The 27,181-nt window shown below is 41.3% G+C and overlaps 1 protein-coding gene across 6 annotated transcripts in view; it reads left to right on the forward strand.

The window, feature by feature from the left end:
- chrm2a (cholinergic receptor, muscarinic 2a) overlaps positions 1–24,972 on the forward strand; it is a 120,821-nt gene extending 95,849 nt beyond the window's left edge. For all 6 annotated transcript variants that reach the window (XM_072672444.1, XM_072672448.1, XM_072672446.1 and 3 more), the window contains one exon: positions 14,332–24,972. In XM_072672444.1, the coding sequence (XP_072528545.1) occupies positions 14,394–15,881 (1,488 nt within the window). In that variant the 5' untranslated portion in view covers positions 14,332–14,393 and the 3' untranslated portion in view covers positions 15,882–24,972. The remainder of the gene's footprint in view (positions 1–14,331) is intronic.
- The last annotated feature ends 2,209 nt before the right edge of the window (positions 24,973–27,181 follow it).

The raw sequence follows: 27,181 nt of genomic DNA on the forward strand, positions 1-27,181 counted from the left end.
CATCTCTCATTCCTGGCTCCACTTACTAGAAAGTGTGGACTAGCTTCCAACCACAAGCAGAAGCCACCTGAACTTCAGCCCAAAGTTCTCTGAGTTCTCTCCCCTCTCTTCAGTCTTCTCCCAGATCTTCATAGGCTAAAGGCCATGGTCATAATCAGTCATTGTTTTCATTTGGAAGATATTACTTAATTAAATTCTTACTAAGTCTTATCTTTGGACAAAAGGTGTGATTTTGGTGTAATGCAGACCTAGGATAAGGCTTAATCCCGCTCTGGGAAACCGTCTCACAGAGTAATACAGATTCCTCTGATTGAGAACATTAAAACCATGATAATCAACACAAACATACTTTTAAGCCTAAATGAGCCAGTTTCCAAAATTGGCATTGAGCCTAGGCCTAGATTTCAAATAAAGTAAAGTGATTTCAGTAGTCAAACTGGACGACAGAAGTTTTGTGATTGCAGACGCAGTAGAGTTCAGGATACAATCAGCAGGTCTGGGTCGGGAGGTTCTATAAAGTGCCGTCTGAGAGTCGTATCAGGTCAAGTTGAGCTGTGTCTGAGCTTTTGATGAGACACTTAAAGCTGTATGAGTGAAGATTGCGGATGAGAGGGGTGGAGCTGTAGCACAGTGACACCTGCTGAGAAGGTCTAGGACAGAACAATAACCGCACTCATAAACAGCTCGGCAAAATGGGTCTCATTGAGCACTCAGACTGACAAGCTCAGTGTATTACACAGAATAAACAATAGGACGCCGTTCCTCCTGCAGTCTGACCTTTTCAAACACAATGACACGCAGGCCTTATTGGCTGAGTGGAATATTCATGATGTAAATCCGCTCCCAGAATTATCTGCAAATAAGGGCAACATTTGGAAAAAGCCTAAGTTCGTATCCACAAGTGCACCATGGAATTGCTTTCCTGCCATTTCCCAGGCATCAGTTTGCTGTAATCATAGAAAACAGCGAAAAAACAGCAGTGTTTTAAGGGCAGCAGCGGAAGCCAAGACATCTCCTAAACCCAAAACTCCAGAGAGGGAAATGCTCTCCTGCACATTTTTCCATTTTGTAACACCACAGTATTTCTCACCGGGTGTCCGTTGCAGGTGTGTGTGGTTCACTGGGGAGCACATGGAAATCAACACACACACACACACACACACCTGCCGAGAGGGGGAGAGCAGGATAATGCTCTTCTCTCATTGCCATCCATTATATTGATGGCCAGCCACAGCAGGACAGCCCTACACAGAACAGGGCAAAGATTAGGCCATAATAGCCGGTGCCCCTGAGGAGCATGTTCAAGCACACAAACAGACAGACAGACACACATATGCACAGTATAACCACATTACACTGGAATGCCTTACAGGTTCTAGCTATATCAGAAAAAAAAGACTAAAATAAAAAAAGGTCTATATATCATACCACATCTATCCAGTTAGCTAGAATCCACTGTGTATTACTCTGTCATTTAGTTAGTCATGTTAAATTGCCATCAAAGTAATTGCCCTGTACACATACCTGGTCAATACCTTGGAACCTAGGGCTCTGTAAAAGAACCCTTACATTACCCACATATCCATTTTCTCTTTCTCAACAGCTGCAGTGGTATCACCCGTGTGTGGATGCTGTGTGGTGCTATTACTAACCAAGCACGCTTTGCCTACCATGCCCAATTTACCAGCTGGCACTAATGGCCGTGCTTGCATGTATGTGTGTATGTGTGCGTGTGTATATGAGAGCCTATTCCAGGGGTGCTGCATCTGTCCTTGGTGCCCCATTGAGCACAGAGTGTCTCCATCTATCAGCTCACGCACCTGGGACTCGACTCAGCCACACCACAGGAGAGAGATTAGAGAACAGTGCAGTTCAGCACAGCTTTAACTGACTGCTCTCACCACTGAGGGAAATCCATATAGTACGCAAGCACAGTCAAATCAGTTACAGACACCCTTACCGGAAGTCTGCTTAATGTGTGTGCGTGTGTGTGTGTCTGCATCAGTACACTAAGTTGTGAAGACTGAAAAGTGTGTGTTTGTGTGAGCGTTTGATCTTTTCTCAGATGTGGTGCCTGACTTCAGTCTCATGAGTGGAATATCAATGTGTAAAAACGCACAGCTCTCAATAACAGCTGCACTGATCTCATCAGCCACAGTGAGAAACTGCGGTTTACTCTGAAAAGCATTGCAGCTCAAAGGCCTGTTTATGACGGCAAAGGGTTGTTTGTGTAGCATGACACTCTGATCTACCTTAGGCTTAATTATTTTGTCATTCACTGACAAATATCTGATTGGTTGAACACTGTCCAATATATTTTGGTGAGAACACTTATAGATAACTATAAGCTAGTATATTTGAATAGTAGTCCCAGCAAGTATGTTTTAGGTAGCAACACTAACTGACAACTGACTGGTTAACAACTTTTAATAAGAACACGTTATACGGGCCAAAATATTAAACTACTGCCTGGTACATTTTAGAAAGAACAATGGCTTGTATATTTAAGATGAAACTCTGACATACATTTTGCAAAGAACACCCACTGATTAATACATTTTACAATGAACGCTGGCTAGTACAGTGTACAATGAATACTGCTAGTACGTTCTACAGTAAACACTGGTTAGTACAATCTGCAAAGAACACTGGATAGTACAATCTATGAAGAACACTGGCTAGTTAATTCTACCAAAAACACTGGCTAGTAAATTCTACGAAGACTGGGTTTAGAACTGGGTTTAGTACTGGGTTTAGAAAGCATCTGAGCTCATCAGACTCATCAACTCAGAATCATCAGTGCTTCAAATGGCCACTGTTAATGCAACAGCTATTCCAACTTTTACTGTTGCCTGCATGTCCCTTCATGTGTGAGGCAGTGTGTGTGTGTGCACACTGTGCCCTCATACTGGAGGCTGACAGTAGCAGCTGGGAAGATGTCAGATACTACTTCTGTCTGTCATAAAGAATCAGACTTAGGCATGCACACACACGTGCACACATTGCGTCCTCCTGCCAACAAATAAGATGGAGGGACAACCAGTGAAAAACACATAAGCCATGTTCCTTTTTTGAATTTAAGGAATTTAAAGTTAAAATTGTTAATATTATTTCAAATGTTTGTATGTAATATTATGTGGATAGAAAATGTAGATGCACTCCCATAAAATGCTGAGTTAAAATCAACCCAATTTGGAACATTTCCAATTTTCGATATAACAGAACAGACCATATAACAGATCATGCTTTGTTTTCGTATTTATTTCTTTTTAACTTAATTAAAAAGATTTATATGAATGATTTATAATATTATGTTTGTTTCAACTTGTAAAAATGGTTAAAAAAGTTAGGAAATGAAGTCTTCAGAATCAACCAACTACAGTAAAATGAATACTTTAAAAGGACCTAATATTTAGCTATAAATTAACCATATGTTACGATCAGTAACAAGCATTCTAATTTTTAGTATTACAGTAAATCTTTATTATTATCTGTGATATATCTTTAAGCATTTTTATTATTATATTAGCAGCTACATAATACATATGGCACATATGTTTAATCTGGCAGTATGTTAAAAAAACAAAACCTGCATGTGAATGTACAGCTTGATCAGACATATGAGAGATTTACTCATCTGTGTACTCCAGCAGAGAGGCAGAGCGAATCAGAAATGAGAGAGTCCTGCTTCACTTATTCTTGGCCTTCCATAACCATACAAATAACTTTATACCTACAGACAAGGCCCACTGCTCCTATTCAAGTAACTCTCCTGCTCCTTTACTGCTTCAAGTGTACATGGATTTCTAATAAGGGAAACATACGTGACTACGTATATATAGACTCACCGGTGCTGCACTTGATTCTTGATTGAAAATTTTCAGTGAGGCTTTTCATATCACTCCTGAAATCCATCATACAAAGTGGATTCTGCTTTGATCAAAGACAATGTGCAAGTGTGTGTGGGGGGGGTGGGGGGGGTGGGGGGGGGAAAGAGAGAAAAGGCCATGAGCACATCCCAGAGGGCAGAAGTAATGTGTTTATTCAGATCAACAAGGACAGTAAAGCTACAGTTTTGTCAAAACAGCTACATCACTGATATAAACACAACAACATATATAATTAAATTTACATCAAAGATCATGACACAAGAGGGACAGTTCTCTCACTGCATTAATGAAGAGTTTAAACATCTGTGTGTAAGAGATTATTTTATATTCACAGTGGCAATGTGAGATAAATTACCCATATATTCAGTTTCAGTGTCTCTGCACAGGCATTGAACAGGTAGACATTGAACAAAAACAGACACACAAGTACTGACATTAAACAACAGACAGAACAAGTACTGACATTGAATACGTACAATCATAAAACAAGTACAGACATTGAACATGTACAGACATTGAACAAGTAAGAGGTTTCAATAAGTACAGACATTGAACATGTCCATGTATTGGATTGGTGCAGACATTAAACAAGTACAGACATGAACAAGCATAGACATTGAAAAGTATAGGTACGAACAAGTACATACATTGAAAAGTATAGGTTCGAACAAGTACAGACATTGAATAAGTTCAAACACTGAATTAGTACAGACATTAAACAAGTAAGAGGTTTCAATAAGTACAGACATTGAACATGTCCATGTATTGGATTGGTGCAGACATTGAACAAGTACAGACATGAACAAGCATAGACATTGAAAAGTATAGGTACGAACAAGTTCAGACATTGAAAAGTATAGGTATGAACAAGTACAGACATTGAAAAGTATAGGTATGAACAAGTACAGACATTGAAAAGTATTGGTACGAACAAGTACAGACATTAAACAAGTACAGAAATTGAACCTGTACAGTCCTTGAACAAGTACAGAAATGTAAAAAAGTGTAGGTACAAACAAGTACAGACATTGAACAAGTACAGACATGAAAACATACAGGCACTGAACAAATATAATTTAGTGTACAGGCATTGTACAGAAACAAGTACAGACACTGAACAAGTTCATCAGCGCTATTTACTTCTTTATATCGACTGTGTTGGGCCTGCACCTCTACCTGATTCTGATAGGAAGTGCACACTAGCAGTTTTTCCACAGTATGTCTACAAAGAAATGCTATATTGAGAACAATCCTGGAACAAATTGGCAATCAGTACAGGCAATACGTCCAGTGCGCAAAAGACACAGAACTTCCATGAAACTGTCATGAATGCTATACGATCTGCCACAACAAACTGTAACAAACATGTGACAGAACTACAGCGTACAGAGAATATAATAAGAGAATGTAATAAGAGAGAGAGAGAGAAAGGGAGAGAGAGGTAGAGAGAAAGAGAAAGGATAGGCCATGGGCGCATCCCAGAGGGCAGAGGCAATTTTCAGCTCTAGTGAGCCAGCTCCAGGAACAGTTAAAGTCCAAAAGGCCAACAAAACTTGTTCATACCACCAGCCTCTCAGCTCTAACTCATCCATCCTGTCACTCGCCATCAAGCTTAAATTGCAGCTACAATTTGCACCGGAAACCCATTAACAAGCAGAAGAGGGATAAATACAGCAGAGGGCTTCAAAATTTCAGTGAGGAAATGTTAATGTGTGGATCATTTTGGACCAAACGCTCACATGTGAGTGTTTGGAGCTATAATGTGAGCCTTTAGGGAGACTGTAAGCGTGAGAGCGCCACTGTAACTAATGCTATGTTATGCCTTCTCTGCCTGGGGGTTGTGCAAGCCGTGTACACACAACAAACAAACACAGACAGCATGTACACAAACACAGACAGACAGCCGGCAGAGCGCACAGCTGGGTTCCTGCATGGTAAACCTACAACCACCGTCTGTTTCAGATATCGTCTTGCACTACACAAGTCTTCAGGGGGCAGGGGCATAGATGGTGGGGATGCTGCGAACAGTATGGGTTTGAAAAAAGTGTTTTTTTTAAACACTAACATCTATTTCGTCTGGATTCATGCAGTTTAATTGTGCTTAACTCTTACATAAAAACCACACAATATACTGTCTATGCTGGTATACACCATAATCTTGATTTTCAGTGTTAGCATACTGGTATTATTGATTGTAAAGTACCAGTGATTATGATCTGTTGCATAAAATAGTGTCATCTTTTTTGCCAGGTCAGTAGAAATGTGTTATGTAAGATTTACGTTGGTGTGATATTTAGGGACAGAAAAAACCCTTTAGTCAGAACCAGCTTGAAAGTATGAGATTCTATTAGCATAGATTGAGTATCATAATCTAGCAATCATGAGTTCTTTAACTTTAAGCAAATAATTTCAAATCTATTGTAAATATAAATATTGTATTATTGAAGTTGAATCAATACTATATTTATAAGTACAGTAGCATTCGGCCATTTAAGAACATTCCATTTCTTTGGCTGAAGAAGCTCTTGGATTTCTTTTAGCGGTATGTTTTGAGACAGTATCCATCTGTACAGTAAAGTGCTATCCTCTTACTTTGGCACAATTTGACTAAATCAAAGCAGATTGCTACTGCTATCAGCAGTCACACCATTAATACACACCAGTGACCCAGTTTAGCTGGCAGCCATACATGCCTGTGCAATGACAGCGGCTCCACCATGTTTGACAGATTATGTGGTATTGCTTAATATCATGAACCCTTCATAAGAAAGTTCTCAGTTTCAGAACTGGATAGGGCTTTTTGGATGTTTTCAATCAGTCTAATCTGACTTCTCTGTTCTGGAGTGTTAACAGTGGTTTGTTTATTGAAGTAAACCCTTTGTATTTACATCTTTCAAACGTACAAACGTACGACTTTGATAATGAGATGCCTACCTCAGAGAGTGTGTTCTTGGTGGTGTCAACTGAAGTGCACAGAGGAAACATTACACAAATTGTGTCACTGTTCAAATATAAATGGACCTGACTGCATATCACCCAGCACCATCATGGTATCTTTAGTGATGCAAAGTGTGAAGAGCGTTGCATGCTTTCTTCAGAGTCCTGGGTTTGAATCCCAGCAATGCCACAGGCATCTATGTCCAAGAGAGCACAGTTACCTAGGAGGGAAAAGTCGCTAAGTGCTAACCACTCAGAGGAATCTATTAAGTTATATGTAAGTTATTTTAGGCTACAGTGTTATGACAGCTATTATGCCACAGTGTGGGGCTACATTGCACTTGGAACTGGAAATGGCACGCACAAGGAAATGAATACAATAATGAAATTGACTGATTTGTTGACTAGGATTTGTTCTGTATATTTTTCCTCTATAATCTTTCATCTTTTGTAAAGTTTTGTAGCAGTTCATCAAGACTGTTAACATGTATGTTAAGTGTTTGCTTCAAGTCTCTGAGTGAAAATAAATGACCATATCATCATTATTTACTTATATATTACAAAATATATCATCTGGATTAACTGCTGCACAAGTTTTTACATTCTTGTAATGCATGCTTTCATTACAGTTTTTAATTATTAGGCTGCATGTAGCCCTATTCAGACTCTCTTCTGTATCACAGGGGAGAGAGTGATAAGGACCAGCTTTGGTAAAGCCCTCTAAAAACGTCGTTTTGTGACCTTTCCAGCAGTGGCAAATCGGGTTGAAGACTGGTCTTCTAAAGGCTGAAACATCCAAACACATGACCATTTTTGTTTCGAAATACTTGGGCATATTTGTTGACAGACAAACAAACAAGATGTACTATATGCCTGAATATGCCTGGAAATTCACATTCCTCATGAAAAATAATGAACAGGAGCACTGCAGTGGAGTTAGGCTGCATATAAATGTAGCATTGATGTGGGCATGATGGCTGTATTTGTTGAATATTTATATAGGAACAAAGTTGCACAAAACTAAATATTGAGCTTCAGCCAACCTGAAATGGCTTTTTGGCCAGGAATTGACTTGACCAGTAACAGTTCAGTGTCACACCCTAGGAACATCACCACACATGGCCCAACAAGTTGAATAAACAATGGGCTCTAGTTCTCATTGCCAGTACACAAGCAGAATCAAGTTTGTTGTTCGTCTGCTTTAAGTTAAGTCATGGTGTGACTGTGCCACCATTTTCATTGGAGAGTCAACATATACTCCATGTGCCAACATCAGCCATTAAAAAATGCAAATGAACTTACTGGAGAGGCTTGTCCTTCACCTTAGAACACATGTGTGCACAGCATTAAACCCTTTAAAATTTCCCTATCAGCCACATGTGGTGGTTGATGATGCCGTGATCAATCCGCTGCACAGCACAGAGCTTCTCACGCCTGAAGATGGAAGGGAGCACTGCAAGAGTCATGTTTCTATACTCCTCTAGTGCCTAGACGCTCCTGCTGAGGGACAAGCTGAGTGCAACGCAGGTGCATAGTGCCCTGTTGTCCTGGATCACCAGCTACCTGACCAGCAGGCCCCAGTACGTGCAACTGCAGAGCTGTGTGTCAGAACAAACTGTAGGCAGCGCAGGTGCTCCGCAGGGGACTGTTCTCGTTCCCTTTCTCTTTACCTTTTACACCTCTGATGACTCAGAGACATGCCACCTAAGTTCTCACAAAAGTTCCCAGCAGACAGTGTTCTTGCGGAGTGTAATAATAAGGGGAAAGTGGAGGAGTACAAGAGTCTGGTGAACAGCTTTGTGGACTTGTGGCAGTGCAACCAACTTCAGATAAATAACAAGAAGACAAAGTCTCCTCCAGCTCCTGATATCATCCAGGGTGAGAACTTAAGGGTGCTTAAGACTAAGCTAGAGTTAGGATGGAAAGTGAATGTAAACAGGCGTTACAAGGAGGGCCAGAGCCATCCCTGCTTCATTGCTGCTGGTTCCCACCTTACATGGTTAACTTCATATGAGTCTGTAGTGTCAAGTGTCATTGTTTTACTGTTGGGTACTGGAGCAACAGTATTACAGTAAAGGACACCGTAACTGTAACAGACTAAAAAAGAAAGGCCGGCTCAGTCCTTGTGGCTAAATTGGACCCATTAGAGAAGGTGGTGGAGAGGAGAATACTGGCAAAGATGTCAGTGGTCATGAAGAACCCCTCTCATCCACTCTATAAAACACTACAGAGACATAGGAGTACATTGAGCACTAGACTACCCCTGTCTCGCTGTTGGAAGAAAAACTTCTGCAGGTCATTTTTACTTGTATCCTTCAGACAATTCTGTTTCTGTACAATTCCGGACTTTCAGTTATTAATTAGTCATTCATTATAAAGTGTTGGCTGCTGAGAAAGGACAGGAAGTATTTACATTTAAGGCATTTAGTTTAACTTACAGTTTCATGTGTGGGGATATTTTAAACCCCAATCTGTTACCCACACTGTTAAAGTATAAGGTCCTTGAGGAATGTTTGAGGGTTCTTCAGCTTGAAACCTCTTAAGGTGCTTTGAGGAACTTTTTTCTTTTTTAAAAAAAACCTTCCCTCAAAGCACCTCAAAGCTCCTCCACAGTTTCAAGTTGAAGAACCTCCAAAGAAGGATGCACTATAGTCTGTTTTCAAACTATTTGGTCATAGTGTGTCTGCTATGAGTCTCTGGAATAATCCCTTTTGGTCTGTGGTGACTGGTTATTTCTCGTAACACTCCGGTGAAATGGATGCTGGCAGTAAGGGGCATCCCAGTACAGAGCAGCCTATTGACAAAAGCTTTGTCATATTAGGCTCATTTTAAATGGTTAAATGCATTCTCTACCATTACACAGTGATTTTGAGAAACCCAGGCATATAGCTTGAACAACACTGAATACTGAAGTCTGAATATTACTGAGGATTCCTGTAGAATGGAGAATGGAGTTTGGGAACCTCTGTTTGGCACTATACCAAGCACAGGAGACACCAATAATACCAGTATCAATAATAATGACACTTGTATTTGTTTATGCACTAAATCCATTTGTTCTGCAGGAGTAGCAATCATTTAGCAGTATTAGCCCATTACTTGTGAATAAACGCTGGGAAAATGTGTGGCTTGACTTAGACTTAGGTTTTCCTTCATCTCTGGAAAACTATCTATCTGCTATTTGTTTGTGACATTAATACTCTCTTAACCTTTTAATACACAAGAGAAATAAAAGAAGAGAGAGAGTAATGGCACTCAAGGCACTTCGGCGTATCCCTTCAGGGCATATTAGATTATTATATGGATGTTGAGCAAACCACTGAAATGAGCTGCGGGAGCAGAGCTGCATGTCCAGCAGCTACATCACCACTAAATGACTTCTACTGTCCCTCAGAGAGTAGCACGTGCATCTACCACTCCAGACATGGAGAGGAGCAGGAAAGAGAAAAGGAGAGATAATGTGAGAATAAGGCGAGAGAAAGAGAGAGAGGATCATTTCAGATGAATAATAATAACAACATCATTACAATTATGAAATCATAAGGTGTAAACAAAGTCATCCCAAGTGATTTGGTGTGAAACACTCAAAATCGTACACAGTGATCGTAATAGGAACCTGACGTCTGTAGGGTTTAATGCAGCATCATAGAAAGTTTCAAACACATTACCTGCCACGAGACACTGTTTTATAATATAGTCACTATAAAGGCTTTGCCCTAAAACGTATTCTTTAAAATCCATTATATCCATGACAGATAGTACATTTTGCAAGGAAAATAGCCCCTAAACTAAACTTTACACTTTTAAACATTACATGGGCTCTGAGTGGTATACACACACTAAACACACACTATAAATACACTATACATACACTAAACACACACTATGCATACACTATACATACACTATACATGCACTACACACAACCTATACATACACTATACATACAGTATACATACTCTATACTTACACTATACATACTCTATAAATACTCTGTACATATATTATGCTATGATGCTATGGCTGAACATGACTGAACATCGCCAGCCTACACGTTCTTAAAACCTACCTACTAGAAGCAGAACCTAGCCCAAAGTGTCCAAATGTGAACATTTAAAAGAACTAGAAAGAAAGTTTTTTTTTTTTTATCTCTCTGCTTAATAAATTATTAGTCAGATCAAGTTACAAATGAATAGACATGCTAGCCTTTTAAAAAAAGAACTATTAGACTGTTATGGCGGTTATGGTTTTAGGGCGTCCTTCTTTAGTTTTGGGGCCCAGTAGTTGGAGAATAGGACCAAAAACTTTTGAAAGATTATTATAATCTATTGTAATTGATTTAACAAGTCACAGTGCACTCAAATCTTCACCTTCAGATCAATTTTTACTGCACTCAAATGCATGGCTTGTGCAGGCAGCTGTACACTGCATTGATTAGAATGTCTGAAGTGGAGCCTGCTGGCATTGTTGTGCTATTTTCCTTTTTATAATGCACAGACTGCTGGACTTTAGTGTTTTTATTGGGATTAGCTGTGCTTAGCCGAATGCGTAATGCTATGATTAGGGACTTCTGGCACTGAAGATAAGTCCATTTTCAACAGTAATGCAGAGTTTGGGGGCAGAGTGGCAAATAAGGCCAAGTTTTTAATGGGGAAAAATAAGAGTGTGTGCTGGTAGCTCTGCTCAGCCAGATAACCTCATCTTTAATCATTACTTTAGCCCTGGAACACTCAGGAGGTCACATCCACCATAGCATAAGAGTGTATATATGTGCGTGTGTGTGTGTGTGTGTGTGTGAGAGAGAGAGAGAGAGAGAGAGAGAGAGAGAGAGAGAGAAAGGGAACATAAACACAAGGTCATACTCACCCTTAAACTCTGGAATCAACTTTTTTCCCCATGTTAATCCTGATCTTTGAATTCCCCATCAGTATTTGTTGAAACAGCAGAAGCCTTTTGTTGTTGCAGTGGTGAACAAGTGGCTGCCAGTTGCAGGGCTTTTAACATTGTGAGCAAAGGAGCAGAACTGAGCTGGGGCAAGGGCTTAAAGACCACAAAACAAAACAGTGTGGAGCAAAAGTGTCAGGCATTTAAACTTACAGTCAGAAATAGAACTGCAGGCCCCAGTTCCAAACATTGCCACAAGGAAAACGCTGCTGCTTTCAACACAGTTCTACAGATAAGAACTTCTTACACTGGAGATGAATCAGTGCACTGCAGCGAGGCAGACCAAGAGAGAACAGAAGAAGCACCATCTGACCATTATGACCCTTCAGCATTCTGAGCTATCGCACACAACATACACCCCATGCCTTATGAGCCATAATGGCACACACACACACATACACACCTGCACACAACTCTCTCTGCATCATGAACCACAGCAGACAAGCCTAGTCCATCTGTATAGTGCATCTGTAGTGTGACTCTACAGGTGTGACCCCACACATGAAAGACAAGAATCAGTGACAGCACTTCTAGGGTAGGCTATGTCCTTTTAAATCTCAGGCACAGGCCTAGATGTAAAAGCCTACCACACACACAAGCAACAGCAGAGTTAAGAGCAAAAGGCTGTGCAGGAATTTGAAGAGCATTGTGGATCAAAGTCTGACCATGGTGTCAACTTTAAAGCCAATGTTAAAAGCAGAATGATAAAAAAAAAACTTTCTATGTCTAAACACTTCTTAGAAGTTATCTTTCAATTAATTTTTTACAGCTCTATCTGCATATAAAACGAGGATGTGATGGTTTCGAGGATATGTGTGGATGAAGACTGAGCAATTGTATACTCGCTTAAAGCTATCTACAAACTATAAGCCCAGTGATACATTACATAGCAAATTATATTGCATGCATATAAATGATTTAGCCTAGTAGCCTTAGCCGTCCTGTTAAACCCATGTATAGAACCTAAACCTTCATCTAATTTAGACATACTGGATCATCTTTTCAACTATTTAAAGTCTAATAATTTTTGAAATGCAATGATTTCTTAAAATGAATGCTATTCACATAGAAATTGATATTGAATAAAAAACCCTTGTATTAATTTTTCACACTTTTTCAACTACCCTTTATGTGAGCACTTTATGATGAGCAGATCAACAGAAATGGTCCACAGAAAGCAATTGCTACAAACATGAAATCCAGAGCTGTCAAAAACCATTTTTTTTAAATTGGAGATTAAGGTTAGTCCGGCCCCAAATGGCCTGCACGGGCAAGGGTTAGGTGGAGGTTGTTTTGGGTGCTCTTCTTATCTTCTCCAGAGCGGCAGCTGTAGTCATATTTATCCAGCGATTACTTTGGAGGAATGATTGGTCGTTATAAATATGCAAGAAATGGTGAAATGGTTAATGCATGTGAATAGAGCCAATTGTGTGAGTCTCACAGACAGTGTGTAAAAAGGTGGCAGTCCTGTCAAAACAGTGACAGTGTCAATGAGTGTCAGTGCAAATTAGCTTATTGTTAGTTGATAGCTAAAGAAGTACTGTAATTACTCTAATATCTGAAGCTTCACCTTAATGTATCACCTGGAACCACACTCACTTATACAGAGCCCTATATTTAATTCCAGTATAAAATACTGTGTAAAATAACCTGTTTGTTAATAAGAGAATACAGTCCCAAAGGCATACTTTCACAGTTTTGTGTTTTCTATGCTCTAACACACCTGCTCATTGTTTCTCCTGAAATCAAGTGTATTAAAAAAAGCTTATACAGGACTAACTGTCTCTACTGCCCAGGGAAGACTTTCTACTAGATTTTGAAGCATTGCTGGGGAGATTTGATTGCATTTAGCAACAAGATTGTTAATGAAAGCAGGATGTTGAATGATCACCACCCCACCTCATCCTCAATCGTTTCCCTAATTGTATAACTGTTGTAGTAGAGATGGTAAAGATGTTGTGAAAGAGATTTGAAAGAGACAGAGACACTTTCTTGATAAGACTCTCTCTCAAAAATCTTCTGCTTATATGGTGCCAGCAAGAGATCCCAACATGATGTGTGCAGGTCTGTTCACTGTCTCAGTGTTGACAGAGTTTTAAGTGATTAGCCTAATGGAAAACATATGCACTTGACTAGCAGGCTGAGATCAACTGGCTCTGTGTAAAGTGTAAGTAGCCCACGCTGTATGCAGTTTCATTACTGTACTCTCTCCTGCTTGCATTAGCTCATAAAAGTCCACCATCCCCCAGGTCGTGGTGCCTGGTTGCTCCACTGCCACCACTTACACTTAGAACTCCTTTAATTGGTGCTCTGAAAACTTTTGAGTGACACATTGCGGGCCACCAGTAACCCCAACAATATCTTATTCATGACAGACAAAAAACCCTCTTGGCATACCAGTTAGATAACCACCGTCTTTACCTGAGCTAATTTTATTTTAATTCATCAAAGTGAATTTCACAAAAAAAGAGGGGTTCGCCCTGCTGTATAATATGTTTACACAATAATTCAGCCAATAGTAAAGTGTGTCTCTTCCTTTCTCTCCATCTTTCGTGTGTAGGTGTGAAGGCTTGTGAGCACTGCACCTTGTGGACCGTAGAGCTACACCTGAGGCAGGGACAGATGGATGGACTAAACTCAACATTCTGTAATGCCTCCGATGGCAATGATACGGAATGCGTTAAGACGGAGGTGACGAGCTCGTATAAGACAGTGGAGGTGGTGTTCATTGTGCTGGTTGCAGGCTCCCTTAGCTTGGTCACTGTGATCGGGAACATCCTGGTCATGCTCTCCATTAAGGTCAACCGAAGCTTGCAGACTGTCAACAACTACTTCCTGTTCAGCCTGGCATGTGCTGACCTCATCATCGGCCTCTGCTCCATGAACCTCTATACCGTTTATATTGTGATCGGCTACTGGCCGCTGGGCCCTGTGGTGTGCGACCTGTGGCTGGCTCTAGACTATGTGGTGAGCAATGCCTCAGTCATGAACTTGCTGATTATCAGTTTTGACCGCTACTTCTGCGTCACCAAGCCACTGAGCTACCCCGTGAAGAGGACAACAAAGATGGCAGGGATGATGATTGCTGCTGCCTGGGTGCTGTCCTTTATCCTGTGGGCTCCTGCCATCCTGTTTTGGCAGTTTATCGTGGGTGGACGCACGGTGCCAGAGCAAGAGTGTTATATTCAGTTCTTCTCCAACGCTGCTGTCACCTTCGGCACAGCCATTGCTGCCTTCTACTTGCCTGTCATCATTATGATGGTTCTGTACTGGCAGATCTCCCGCGCCAGCAAGAGCCGCGTCAAGAAGGACAACCGCAAGCCTTCGGGGGCCAACGTCGGGCCTGCCTCACCCAGCCAGACCCGCAGCATTGTGGCCAGCAAACCCGAAAATAACAACATGGTGGTGGAAGACCCCGATCGGGGGCAGACCCAGACCACGGATGACGTGACCAACCAGCACAACAGCAAGCTGCAGAATGGCAAAGGACCATCCAGCGCCGGCAGGGAGGAAGAGGACGGGGCCAGGAACAACTGCGTCCCAGTCGAGGAGAAAGAGAGTTCCAACGACTCCACCTCCGGTAGTGGGGCTACAGCCAATCAGAAGGATGAGGAGGCGGTGCCTTCCAGAGCCAACGACAGTCAGGCACCTGCACGGCACCGCACCAAAGCCGGCGGCTCCAAGCTCACCTGCATTAAGATCGTCACCAAGTCGCCCAAAGGAGACTGCTACACCCCTTCCAACACCACAGTTGAGATCGTGCCGGCGACCGAAAAGCAGAACCATGTGACACGAAAGATTGTGAAGATGACGAAGCAGCCTCCCAAGAAGAAGAAAGCAGCTCCTTCCCGGGAGAAGAAGGTGACCCGCACCATCATGGCCATCCTGGTGGCCTTCGTTGCCACATGGACACCCTATAACGTGATGGTCCTCATCAACACATTCTGCTCAAGCTGCATACCCAACACGGTGTGGACCATCGGATACTGGCTCTGCTACATCAACAGCACCATCAATCCCGCATGCTACGCTCTCTGCAATGCCACATTCAAAAAGACCTTCAAACAGCTTCTGCTTTGTCAGTATAAAAACATACGCTCAGCCAGATGAGCTCAGATATGAGTACATGTGTGTGATTGAATGCTTGTATGAGACTGTCTGGGCAGGAATGCATGAGAAGTGTGTGTATGTGTGTGTGAGTGTGTGCAAAGTGTGAATGGCAACTGGATGCGTTGTTGTTTAGTGTGTGTTCTGTATTGTGTATTTCTGTTTTCAATAACCTGTTGTAGCACTTTACACAGAACTGATTGCAACTCTGAGAGGTGAATATTGCTGTAGGCTTTGCATACAGACCAGGAGAGGTATTACTGAGATCATGAGGTCATGAAATAAAAAAAAGGAATTAAGAAATAGATATGACATCAGAGAACATAGTGCTTTATAAATCAGTAATATATATAGGTAAAATTGTCAGTTTCAAATATATCAGTGAGAAATTCAATGCTTAACCTGGTCGTTTAAAGTACCATAGCTGAATACAGACTCATTTTTAGAGTGCAGTGTTAAGATTACAACCTGCACCCTATAATTCTTCACTGATTAAAGGGACAATAGGGCTGACTGAACAATCAAACCTAGTGTTTGGACTTCAGTATAAACTAATATTGTACATATGTGTATAAAACCATGTATAGCATATGTTGTTTGGCAACATGTATGGGACAGTGTTAGGTAGCAGGGTGAAATGTATGTATGTGTGTGTGTGTATGTGTGTGTGTGTTGCTGTACTGGCTCAGACCTGAGAGAGCTATTGGAGAGCCACTCTGGCATATCCACATGTAAGAGCTTTGAGTGCTCAGGCCTCCAGAGATGCAAATTAAAAGCTTTTAAAATGATGATGGAGGAGCAGGGTGAAGAGACTCTTTCATACAGAGCCATTATTCTGGGCTCGGGATTTTACACTTGGGTTTTTCATAACACATCGCGCGCAATTGCGGGATGCAGTGTCAAGCGGTGGCAGGAAAACAAAATGGCTAGAAACAATGAACTGTCTGGCGCTGTTACCGATCAATAAGACAAAGCGCTAAAACCAACCCTGTGTCTTCAGGAGACTTTTAGCATGGATACTACTTCCCTGCATTCTTATGAATTATGCAGACATGTAAATGAGTGCTTATGCTAGCATGCCTGTGGCAGGGTTTCCATTCATGAAGGCAGCAGGTGGCAAAGGCATGCTTCCAGTCTAGCAGTACTGTTCTGGAGAGATCCTGTGCTTTTCTCTAAGGGTAATGACATGTGAGAGGGTGAGAGACTGGTCCGAGGGAAGGCTACATGGTGCGAATGCAGTAGTATGAATGCATGAGTATGGATGTGTCTGCATATGTATGAGCAGAGGTGCTCATGTTGGCTTGAGTTGCATCACCTGATCTTTCCTTTGTGTGACAGCGTGGACTCTTGCATCTTGTTCTGCGCTATTTGATCCACAGAAGGAAATGGAATTTCATTCTTGACTGCTATTGTATGAGACAGGTGGGTATGTATCTGTGTGTCTGTGGGTGTTTGTTTTTGTGTGTGTGTGATCACCCCGGAATGGGGGTTACTCTAAATCACAGGCCTTGGCCTTGTGAAATAAAAGGGCTAGATATTTCATCCATTTCATTGCAAAGCAGTGCCTGCTTATGTGGTTGACAATGTAGTCTATCTAAAAAAATCTCCCGTTATCCTTCAGCACGTCATATTTGAAGTAGAAGCCGCAACACTAATATTAATGCTTGAGACATCATCTCAAATACATGCTTACACATTTGCTGAAGGTGTTGACCTGCAATCTGTGTCTGTAATTTTAAAGCAGAGGGTGTTTCTGAGTAGTTGGGTAGAGTGAAGCAGCTATGGTGAAGCAGCTGATTGCAGTGGTGTTGGGTAGAGTGAAGCAGCTATGGTGAAGCAGCTGATTGCAGTGGTGTTGGGTAGAGTGAAACAGCTAAATGCAGTGGTGTTGAGTAGAGTAAAGCAGCTGATTACAGTGGCGTTGGGTAGAGTGAAGCCGCTGATTACAGTGGCATTGGGTAGAGTGAAGCAGCTGATTACAGTGGCGTTGGGTAGAGTGAAGCCGCTGATTACAGTGGCATTGGGTAGAGTGAAGCCTCTGATTACAGTGGCGTTGAGCAGAGTGAAACAGCTGATTTCAGTAGTGTTGGGTAGAGTAAAGCAGCTGATTACAGTGGTGTTGGTTAGAGTAAAGCAACTGAGCAGTGTTGTTGGGTACAGTGAAGGATCAGATTGCAGGGGTGATGTGTTGGGTAAATTGTCTGATTGCAGTGGTGTTGGGTAAAATTAATGATCAGATTGCAGTGGTGTTGGACAGAGTGAAGCAGCTGATTGCCGTGGTGTTGGGTAGAGTGAATAGAAGGGTCAGTTATTTTAATACACACTTCAAATTAAAGCTATTAAAGCTGCTAACAAGTGTACTTTGGAGCGATGTAATAGAAGAACAACTTTCGGCTCCATAAACAACCCAACGTTTGTTTTTTGTGAAGAAATGTGAAGAACTTTTTAAACGTTAAAAGAACCTCCACATAATGTAAAGGTTCTACACCAAGTCAAGCATTTTAAATATCTTTCCTAAGACCTTTTGTCCAAGCCAAGAACCATTTAAGAACTTTAAATTTGAAGATTTTGGCTGCAGTTTTTGGAACAGAAGGGGCCGTCGCCGTTAGCGGAGCGATATGGAGCGATGTGGGCCGGAGTAATAACGGAATCTCACGGTGAAATGGATCAGATTAGCTGATGATTCTGAACACTGTGCGAGATTGAAGATTATACATTACACGCTCTGCAGGCTCAGTGGTTGCCTTCTCCACTTACTGTCCCACACGCTTTAATCTCCTCAGCCACAAATCCACGTAAAGCGAGACATTGTTTAAGCAAGCAGGGAATGCTTACAGGGCTTCTGCTATTTATATTAGCGCTTCCCTTCTCCCATACTCATATACATATCGCTCCATCCCTCTGTTTGCAGTCTCCTCGCACAGCCTTCCTTTCCCTTCCTCATCCCCCAGGTTCTCTCTTTCTATCTTTTACCCATACAATTATCTTTCCCCATGTTTCATTATCAGTTTGTCACCTGCAAATTGCTTTCCCCATTTCTTCAAGTTTCACAGCCACATGGACATTTACCTCTCCATAGACATACTCTTCGTAGTGCAGACTCCTGCAGATGCACTGACACAATCCTGAGTGAACGCCTTTTCTTGAAAGTAAACTACATGCCCAAAAGTACCCAGATGCCTGCTCACTCAGCATTTCTTCGAAAATTAATGGCATTACTGGGGAACTGACCAACCTTTTGCCAAAGTAACAGCTTCTATTCTACTGGGAAGACTTTCCACGAGATGTTGCAACTTTGCCATTGGGATTTGATTATTCCGGCACAAAAGCATTAGTTAGGTCAGCACAAATGTTGGCCAATTAAGTCTAGCTTGCAACAACGCTGTACTTTGTCTCAAAGGTATTTGACAAGGCGTCATCAGGTTTCTAGAGGCACTTCTACTGCTCCTCAGTTCAATGGGGAGGAGCTTTACGCACCCCCCACAGCTAATCTTTGGCATTACGCAGGGAAATTTTACACTAGTGTGCAGCTGCTCCAGTGCATCCCAATTTACTTCCAGTGATTTTCTCTGGAGATTATATGGCTGTAAATGTGTAGTGTAACACCTGTGTCTACAATAAACTTACCTTTTGGGCACTTTTTGGACACAATTTTTGCATATGCAAATAAAAAGATGGATTTCCGATTTTTTCTAAATATCACAATAAGGCTTGTATACTTAAATAAAGTTTATTGGTAAGATTATTCATCAATAAAGAAGAACCACCAAAACCAATGATGGAAACAATGATGTAGAGAAAACAAAAGCCTTTTTTGGCACTACATCCCCTCACATATGTTTGCTGTGGTGACATTTCCATGATTATGCCCTCATCACAATGGACCACAGCCCACAATGGACCACCCAGCCTCTCTGTGGCTGCAGTCATCAATAGTTGACAGAAAGCTGCTAAAGCTAAAAAAGGTTCAGCTCTCTCGACTGTATACACCACACAGTGAGGCCTACTCCTCTCACATCTAGCATGTGATCATATTTTTTAGGAATTAGCAAAACCGTCATTCATTAATTTGAATTTATTTTTTAAACCACCTTTCAGTTATTATCTCAACATTTGCTTAGTATGATAATGGAAAGCCAGTGGGTCTGCTTGGGATGGGCATTATGATATAATTTTTTTTTTAAAAAAACATAAAAAAAGTTTTTCAGAGCATATCATGGGTATGTACTGTTGGCAATAACTGTGCTGGTGTAATACCAACGGTACTGATTTTATTCATGTGGATATCCAGGACCAGAATGGGGCACCACTGATACCTGTTTCCACTTACCAAACCTTAAAAAAACCATTCAATTCAATTCATTCAATCATTTTTATGCCATATTGTCCATCCCGAGGGTCCACATACCTGTTCTAAACACTAATGTAAAGTCCCATATAGGCCCCATTGTGCTTTCTCACTCCAGCTTTGTGGTTTCACCACTCTGACAGCATAATGGAAGAGGTTTGAGGGCTTTACTCGATGGGCCGTTCTCTGTAATATGTGTGTGAGTGTGAGAAAGACAGGCCAGCCGTGGCAGTTTGCCAGGTCCACAGCTTTCCCATCCGTCAGACTGATAAGTGGATATGTGTCTGCATGTCGCCTGTCGCACTCCCCTGCCTCCTGCACTCCCTCCTCACTCCCAACCGACCCCCCCCCCTACACACACACACACACATACACCTCGTCCTCTTTCCCCTGATGGGGGGGGGGGCTGCATCCCTTCTGCTGAGTGAGGAATAAGAGCGGTAAGAGCGGTCATTGCAGTTGTGTCACTAACGCAGTGTGAAGGACCAGTCCGATAGCTGCTAATCTCTGCCGCAGGGATAGCAAGTGTTACAGTGAGTGTTCACAATGGCAGGTGGTTCGGTTTTCCACTTAGAGTCACTCTCCGAAGCTTGTATCATGACCTGCGTGCCACTCGACGTGCAAACACATCCTTACATGGTGAAACATGCATGTATGCCATTCGCTCTGACCTTTTTGACTAAGATAAAATGGAGAGCAGCGCATGATAGCACTGAGTGCACTATGATAGGGGGGGAGCAGCGTTTGATGGAACACGAAGGAGTGTGAGTGATAAGATGCGCTTGGCCAGGTGGGTCGAGCTGTGCAATGGTTGGCAGTCATCTGCAAGGCCTTGCCAGCTCTTTGCTTTGAGCTGTGTGCCCTGTTCTCGCCTGATAAGACGCCATGCGGGTCTCCGAGAGTGGGAGCATGAGGAAGAAAGAGTGTGTCATTCAGCTTTTCTGGGTGACACCTGTTTAGACGCGGCAGACATGTTCAAGGTCAGGGCTGCAGGCGTCTTCCTGTCTCTGATATGCCACCGTGGGACTGGTGCAAAGATATGCAGAAAGTGTGCGAGTGCATTCACACGCAACAGTGGAGCGCGTTGAACGAGTGAGCCATGGAAAGAGTCCATCACTCATCCTGTCTAAATCACTTGTCATAATTGCATGCTGTTTCTAAATCAGACTTAGAGCACACTAGAATTCTCAAAGGGCTAGGATCTAGTTGAAGATCTTCCATTTTTATTCTGGTTTGGTTTATAATTTTGGTTATTCTACATGATTGTTATCCCACACTTTTAAAAGTAACAGGTGCTGAAGGGTTGTTATTGGAGTGTTGCCATAAAAGAACTTTTCAATGGTTGATTCCTTTAAATATCCCAGCATTTTTAAACTAACCCGATGATAGTTTTTCAAAAAAACATGTTCATGCACCACTGACCTATAATAGGGAGGATAGCGTCTCTATTGTTGCTGCTACAGGCTCGGCACACTGCTAACTGCATATAGGACACAGGACGCAGTCTCTATGTAGTCCAAACTAGCAAATCTGCCTTGTCTAAACCATAGATTAAGTCTCTAATATGTACAGCTATATTTTATCCCCCTTTTCAACCAACTGCCTGAGTGTGATGTGACGACTAATGAGCCATAATGATCCTTATACAAAGATGAATTAGCATAATTATGGGCAGTTTTACTAGACAGTGATTGAAGTTATAAAATATATAATTATATATAATTATATAATATATAATTATTATTTATAAAATATTATAAATAATAATATGCACAGGAACTTGACTGGCAAGATGTAAAGAGGAAAAGGTCTTTGACATATGTAACGAGTGCTTTGAAGGTCTACAATGAAAATGTAAGACGTAAAAATTGTGTAATTGAGTAAAAGTGCAAGTATTAATCTAATCTTTTAAAACTATACCCGTGTCCTGTTCAACAATATTACAGTTACAGTAGGTGAAGACCCAAAAAAGCTGCATCATCCAGAAAGGTCTTTTACTGAATCAGCAGTAAACCTTCTATGGCATCAACTTACCCTTTTGGCACCTGTTTTTTTTAAGCATATATATGGTTAGATGATTTTATCCCATGATATTTAATATAAAATATAATATACTCTATAAGATGTTTTTTATCTGCACCATTTGATTAAATAATGTGCTATTTTGTGTGTGGACAGGGGAGCAGGAGCTGAAGCTGAAGTGATGAGCTTGATAATTATGTAGTCAGCCTCCTCCTGTGCTGCTGGATAATTCCCCCCTGTTACAGTTGCAGAATGACATCAAGTGCCTTACAGAATCCAACGATGAATTATTTAAACTTTTGATTATTTAATAATATATTTATTTTAATTCCTTTGCCTTTTTCTTTTTTCTTTTTTCAAACTACTTTTGCCACGACTTTGATTACAGTGTGTGCAGGTGTGTATGTGAGACTGTGGTTGTGAGACCTGTCTGTGGAGACTGACAGAAAAGCACAGGATCCTTTAAAGTGAACTACTGGCTTATGCAGAGTGTCAGCTCTGTGTCTGTGTCTGAGTTACAGCAGTAGTGTAACATAATGAGTGGTCTTCATAGGCCTGCCAAAGCTTTGCTGTCTCTGTATGTACACTCTGCTCCTGGGAGGAAAATAAATTGAAGGAGTGTGTGTTAAAGAAGGAGTGGGAGTCCTGCGGACAGGTCATCTCTGGAGACTTGAGGCTGCCTTCACTGTAACATTTCATACCGATGAAATTTGTTGTGCATGTGAGTGTGGATAAGAGAGAATGTGTGTGTGAGGACTGAGACTACATGTGTGAGTTGTACTTTGTTGCTGTGTGTGTGTGTGTGTGTGTGTGGGTGTGTGTGTGTGTGTGTGTGTGTATGTGTGTATGGGTGGGGAGGGGGCATTGGGCTAAATTGAGATTAAAACTGTGTGTATGAAATATAAAATAACCTTAGCATGTGGCAATGAGTGTTACATAATGTGAAATACTCTGCTATTATGCAGCACAGTTAGGACATACACTAAGTGACCAAAGGTTTGTGGACGACCCTTCTTATTAGTGAATTCAGCTATCTAAAAGTGTGATCATTTCTACCACAGGCCCTTAAATGCACATGCACAGCTTGTATAATATGCACACCGTCAACAGAATGGGATCCTCCGGAGGAAACCTTCGCTCACCATGCCCAGTGCCATCCAGCACCTAATCATCAAACATCAGTACCTGACCTCACTAATGTGTTTCATGGCTGATTCTCATTCCTATCATAGGGATGTTCCAAAATCTAGTGGCTTACCAGAAGTGTACAGGCCGTCACTGCAGCAAAGCTCTTGATTTTAGAAGAAAGGGTGTCCACAAACTTTTAGCCACAGTGTGTGCCACATATACATACACCGGCAATTTTGGAGAGGGGGTATAAATGGCTGCCAAAGACACACACTTTACTGCCAGGGATGAGCCAACCTGTCAACAAACAAACCAGTAAATGGGTGGGGGGGGTATACTGACGTCGCAGGAGCATACTGTATTGTATGTATTTAAAAACATCTATCTTTTTGTATGAGGTTTTATAAATGTCCACTCAATGCTGTAAAGATGTGCTGTATATAAAGTGTGAGCTTATTGTTGGGCTGAGGAGCTGACTCTAGAGTATTGATTCTGGAGCCGGAGCATCTGTCAGTGGAAACAAGGGATAATTGGATGTTAAATCAAGAGTCCGCCACAGACAAGCTGAGCTTTCAATTACCTGGACAGAGAGAGAAAGAGAGAGAGGGGGAGAGGGGGGGATGACAGAACATGATAAAAGTTGGGGAAAGTTTCTAATTGTTAGGTGCTGAAGCTCGGTAGAGCAGAGCTATATCTAATGGAACTTGTCTAGGCATGTTAACATAAAAAAACGGACACTTCAATCCATGTTTTGTGTTTTTTTTTCCCCTTTCCTTTAACTTTTGACAAAGAACTAGTGTGTCGCTGGGCACACGCTCGTCTGGTGCCTGGGAGAGTGTACTGTCTGACTTAAAAATGTGCTCGTATGCCTGTGCTGGCCTCAAAGGAAACTGTTAAGGTGTTTCTCTGGAGTGTTGCTGCAGAGTAACGACAATTTAGCCTGTGAGACACGAAACGGAGGAGGCAGAACAGGCGAGGATAGAACAGGCACTCCTGTGAACCCAGGAGGGGCCTGTGAGAAGAACCAAAAATGCAAAGAAAAAATGCAGCATGTTCGCTCTAGGCTGTGATACTGAGGGGCTTTACAGAGTGAGCTTTGACTTTGAGAAGTCAGAGCAGGTCGAAACAGACATGGGAAGAGTGTTTCCTGTGTCTGCTGTACATACTTAACTCTTTATCTTCTGTTGCAGAAATGTGTAGATCCTCATCGTGCGTTCCCTTCACTGTGGGTTGTGACTTTACACTTAGTAGAACAGTCGTTTGTTAGCCGCTCCAAGTTTTCATTGTACATAAAATGACCATTCTATGTGACTTGGCACAGTTGTAAATACATGTGTTTATAGGTCATCTAAACGTCGCCTCTCCACCCCTCCCGTCCTCTCTCAACCTTCTCCTCCTCCCTCGCCCTGCCCTTTCTACCCGACTTCCTGTTTGTACACTTCTAATGGTACCGATTTCTTTGTGGAAAGGGTCAGAGGAGAAATCTGGATGTTCACAAAAATCACTAATGAAACCATGATATGAAATACATTTACAATATATATTGTGCCATATTCTTTTGGAGAAGAATTCTATCAAATAAAGATATAAGACTGAGTACAAGTAGTTTGTGCTTTCTGTCCTTCTTTCTTTCTTTAATGTCTCTAAAACTGGCTTCATACTCACTGACATAAAGGTATAGCCTACCTTCCCTGATAGCATTCGAGTCATTGCCCAGTTCAGGCCCCCACTTTCCATTCAGTCATTCTCATTTACTAGCAACCGAAAACTATTAAACTCATCAGTCATGAACTATTTGATAGAAAATAATAATAATATATATATATTAAGTAAACACCAGATCCTCTGCATTGCCTGATTTGCCTGCCCCCTCCTATTTACAAGAAATGGTTAAGTCTGCCCTCAAACCAGTGGGGAGTGAAACATCACATTGCACATAACAGAAAAATTTGCTTACCAGAAACACTAACAAAGAAATCAAAGATAGTATGTCACCCAATTTTTATGAAGAAAGATGAACATTGTCTGTGAGGGTTGGAAATGAACCTGGTGTCTTACTCCATAGTAAGACAGACTAACGCTAGTTATTAAATATCTCACGAAATGAGTTCTCCCTCATTTAGTATGAATTTAGTAGGACAGACAGAAGCTGCTTCAGGCTCCCTGTCCCCATTTCACAGTCCTTCTCCCATTTAAATAAGGAGGTATATGTGTTTATCAACTGGACAGTGTGTTTACCAACTGGACAGTTATCAAAATTGCAGGGGCTCAGTGTATTTCTTCCATTATTGTTTTATTATGAACAATAAAAATGAATGTAAACACTGTGATTACTGCAAAATATGATATTTAGCACTTTTCATATCAGTTTTCAGCATCAAATATTGAATTCCACTGTATGCACAATGTTACATCATTCAGGGTTGGCTTGGCCTGGGGCTGTGGATTGGTGGGTCCCTGTATAATATTTTTTCATGGGGCCCAACATGCTAGCACCCCCTGCTAGCAAGTCCTCAGACCCACACTCACACACATCAGAATCGGTGGATCCACAGCCATCCACTAATGCACCACCTTAAAATGCAACAAACAATACAGAACCAGCAACACAGTTTATTGACATTTGAGTCGATTCTGTTTATGGTCTGTGCCGTCATTCCGTAACTCTGGTTGGCATGTGGTGCCTTCCATCTTTGTATCTGTGCTCATTTCCCCCCACTTAAATAGCAAATAGACCTACTAGACTTACGTTTGTTAGCTAAAAAAGCAAAACACAAATACAAATAATACAAATTCTAATCTAAATTAATTAGCAGAAACATAACAATGGTTCAAGTACATAAATGCTTAAAAAAGCAATAGCTAAATAATTAAATAGAGAATAAAATAAAGAATTGCATTCACCTGTTAATGGCATGGCTTTGTGGTAATATTAGGAAATGGTATTTTTCAGTAGCCAACAGTAAACAGTTAAAATTGTTCACAATATTTAAATGTACTTTTGTTATTATTTTTAAAATATATCCATTTCCTTGTATAAAGACTGAGCAATGTTTTGACCGCCATTGGTAAAACCAAGATGGTGCAAAGCTAGTCAGAGATGGTGCGTAGCTGGCTGGAGCTTATAGATTTTTAGGTAAGTCAGACCAGCTTGACAATCTTGGCCATAATAAATTAAAGAATGGTAATCTGTATGTAACATGTACTATGTTACATTATGTATAACATAAAACACTACTTAAATGATGGAATAGGTTCTGTATGTACACACAAGGTCACATACAGTATGTGTGCCAGAGAGCATTCTGTTACATTGTTGGAACAATGCATTTCCACCACAAGTGTTTACCCAAAACCATAGTTGGAACACTGAGTTACTGTACCATGCTCAGTACAGTACGAAGCGATCACACTAGTCAAGCGAAGCGGGCTTTGAAGGGGTAATGTGCTCGGGAATGGTGCAGATCACCTACTGTAAATACACTGTTAGTCTGTAGGTCAGTGTGTTTTATCAGTCGCAGAGAGTTGTAATTTGTCAGTCAGTCAGTCAGTCAACCACTTTTCCACTTGTACGCTTCAGCCAATTTAGCCAACCCTTTGTGCTAATGATATGTAATTCTCCATTAACTAAGAATTGACACAGTGTCATTCTTTTTTCCCCAATAAAAATCAGTCCAGCCATACACATTGAATGGCGTGTAATGTGGCCCATTATCTCAAATGAGTTTGCCACCCATGCCATATGAGCTCAGCTTATGAATGAAAAACTAATTCAGCTCATTTATTAATGCAGTCCAGTCAAGTG

This window comes from Salminus brasiliensis, chromosome 2, assembly GCF_030463535.1.
Source record: "Salminus brasiliensis chromosome 2, fSalBra1.hap2, whole genome shotgun sequence".
Classification (NCBI taxonomy): domain Eukaryota; kingdom Metazoa; phylum Chordata; class Actinopteri; order Characiformes; family Bryconidae; genus Salminus; species Salminus brasiliensis.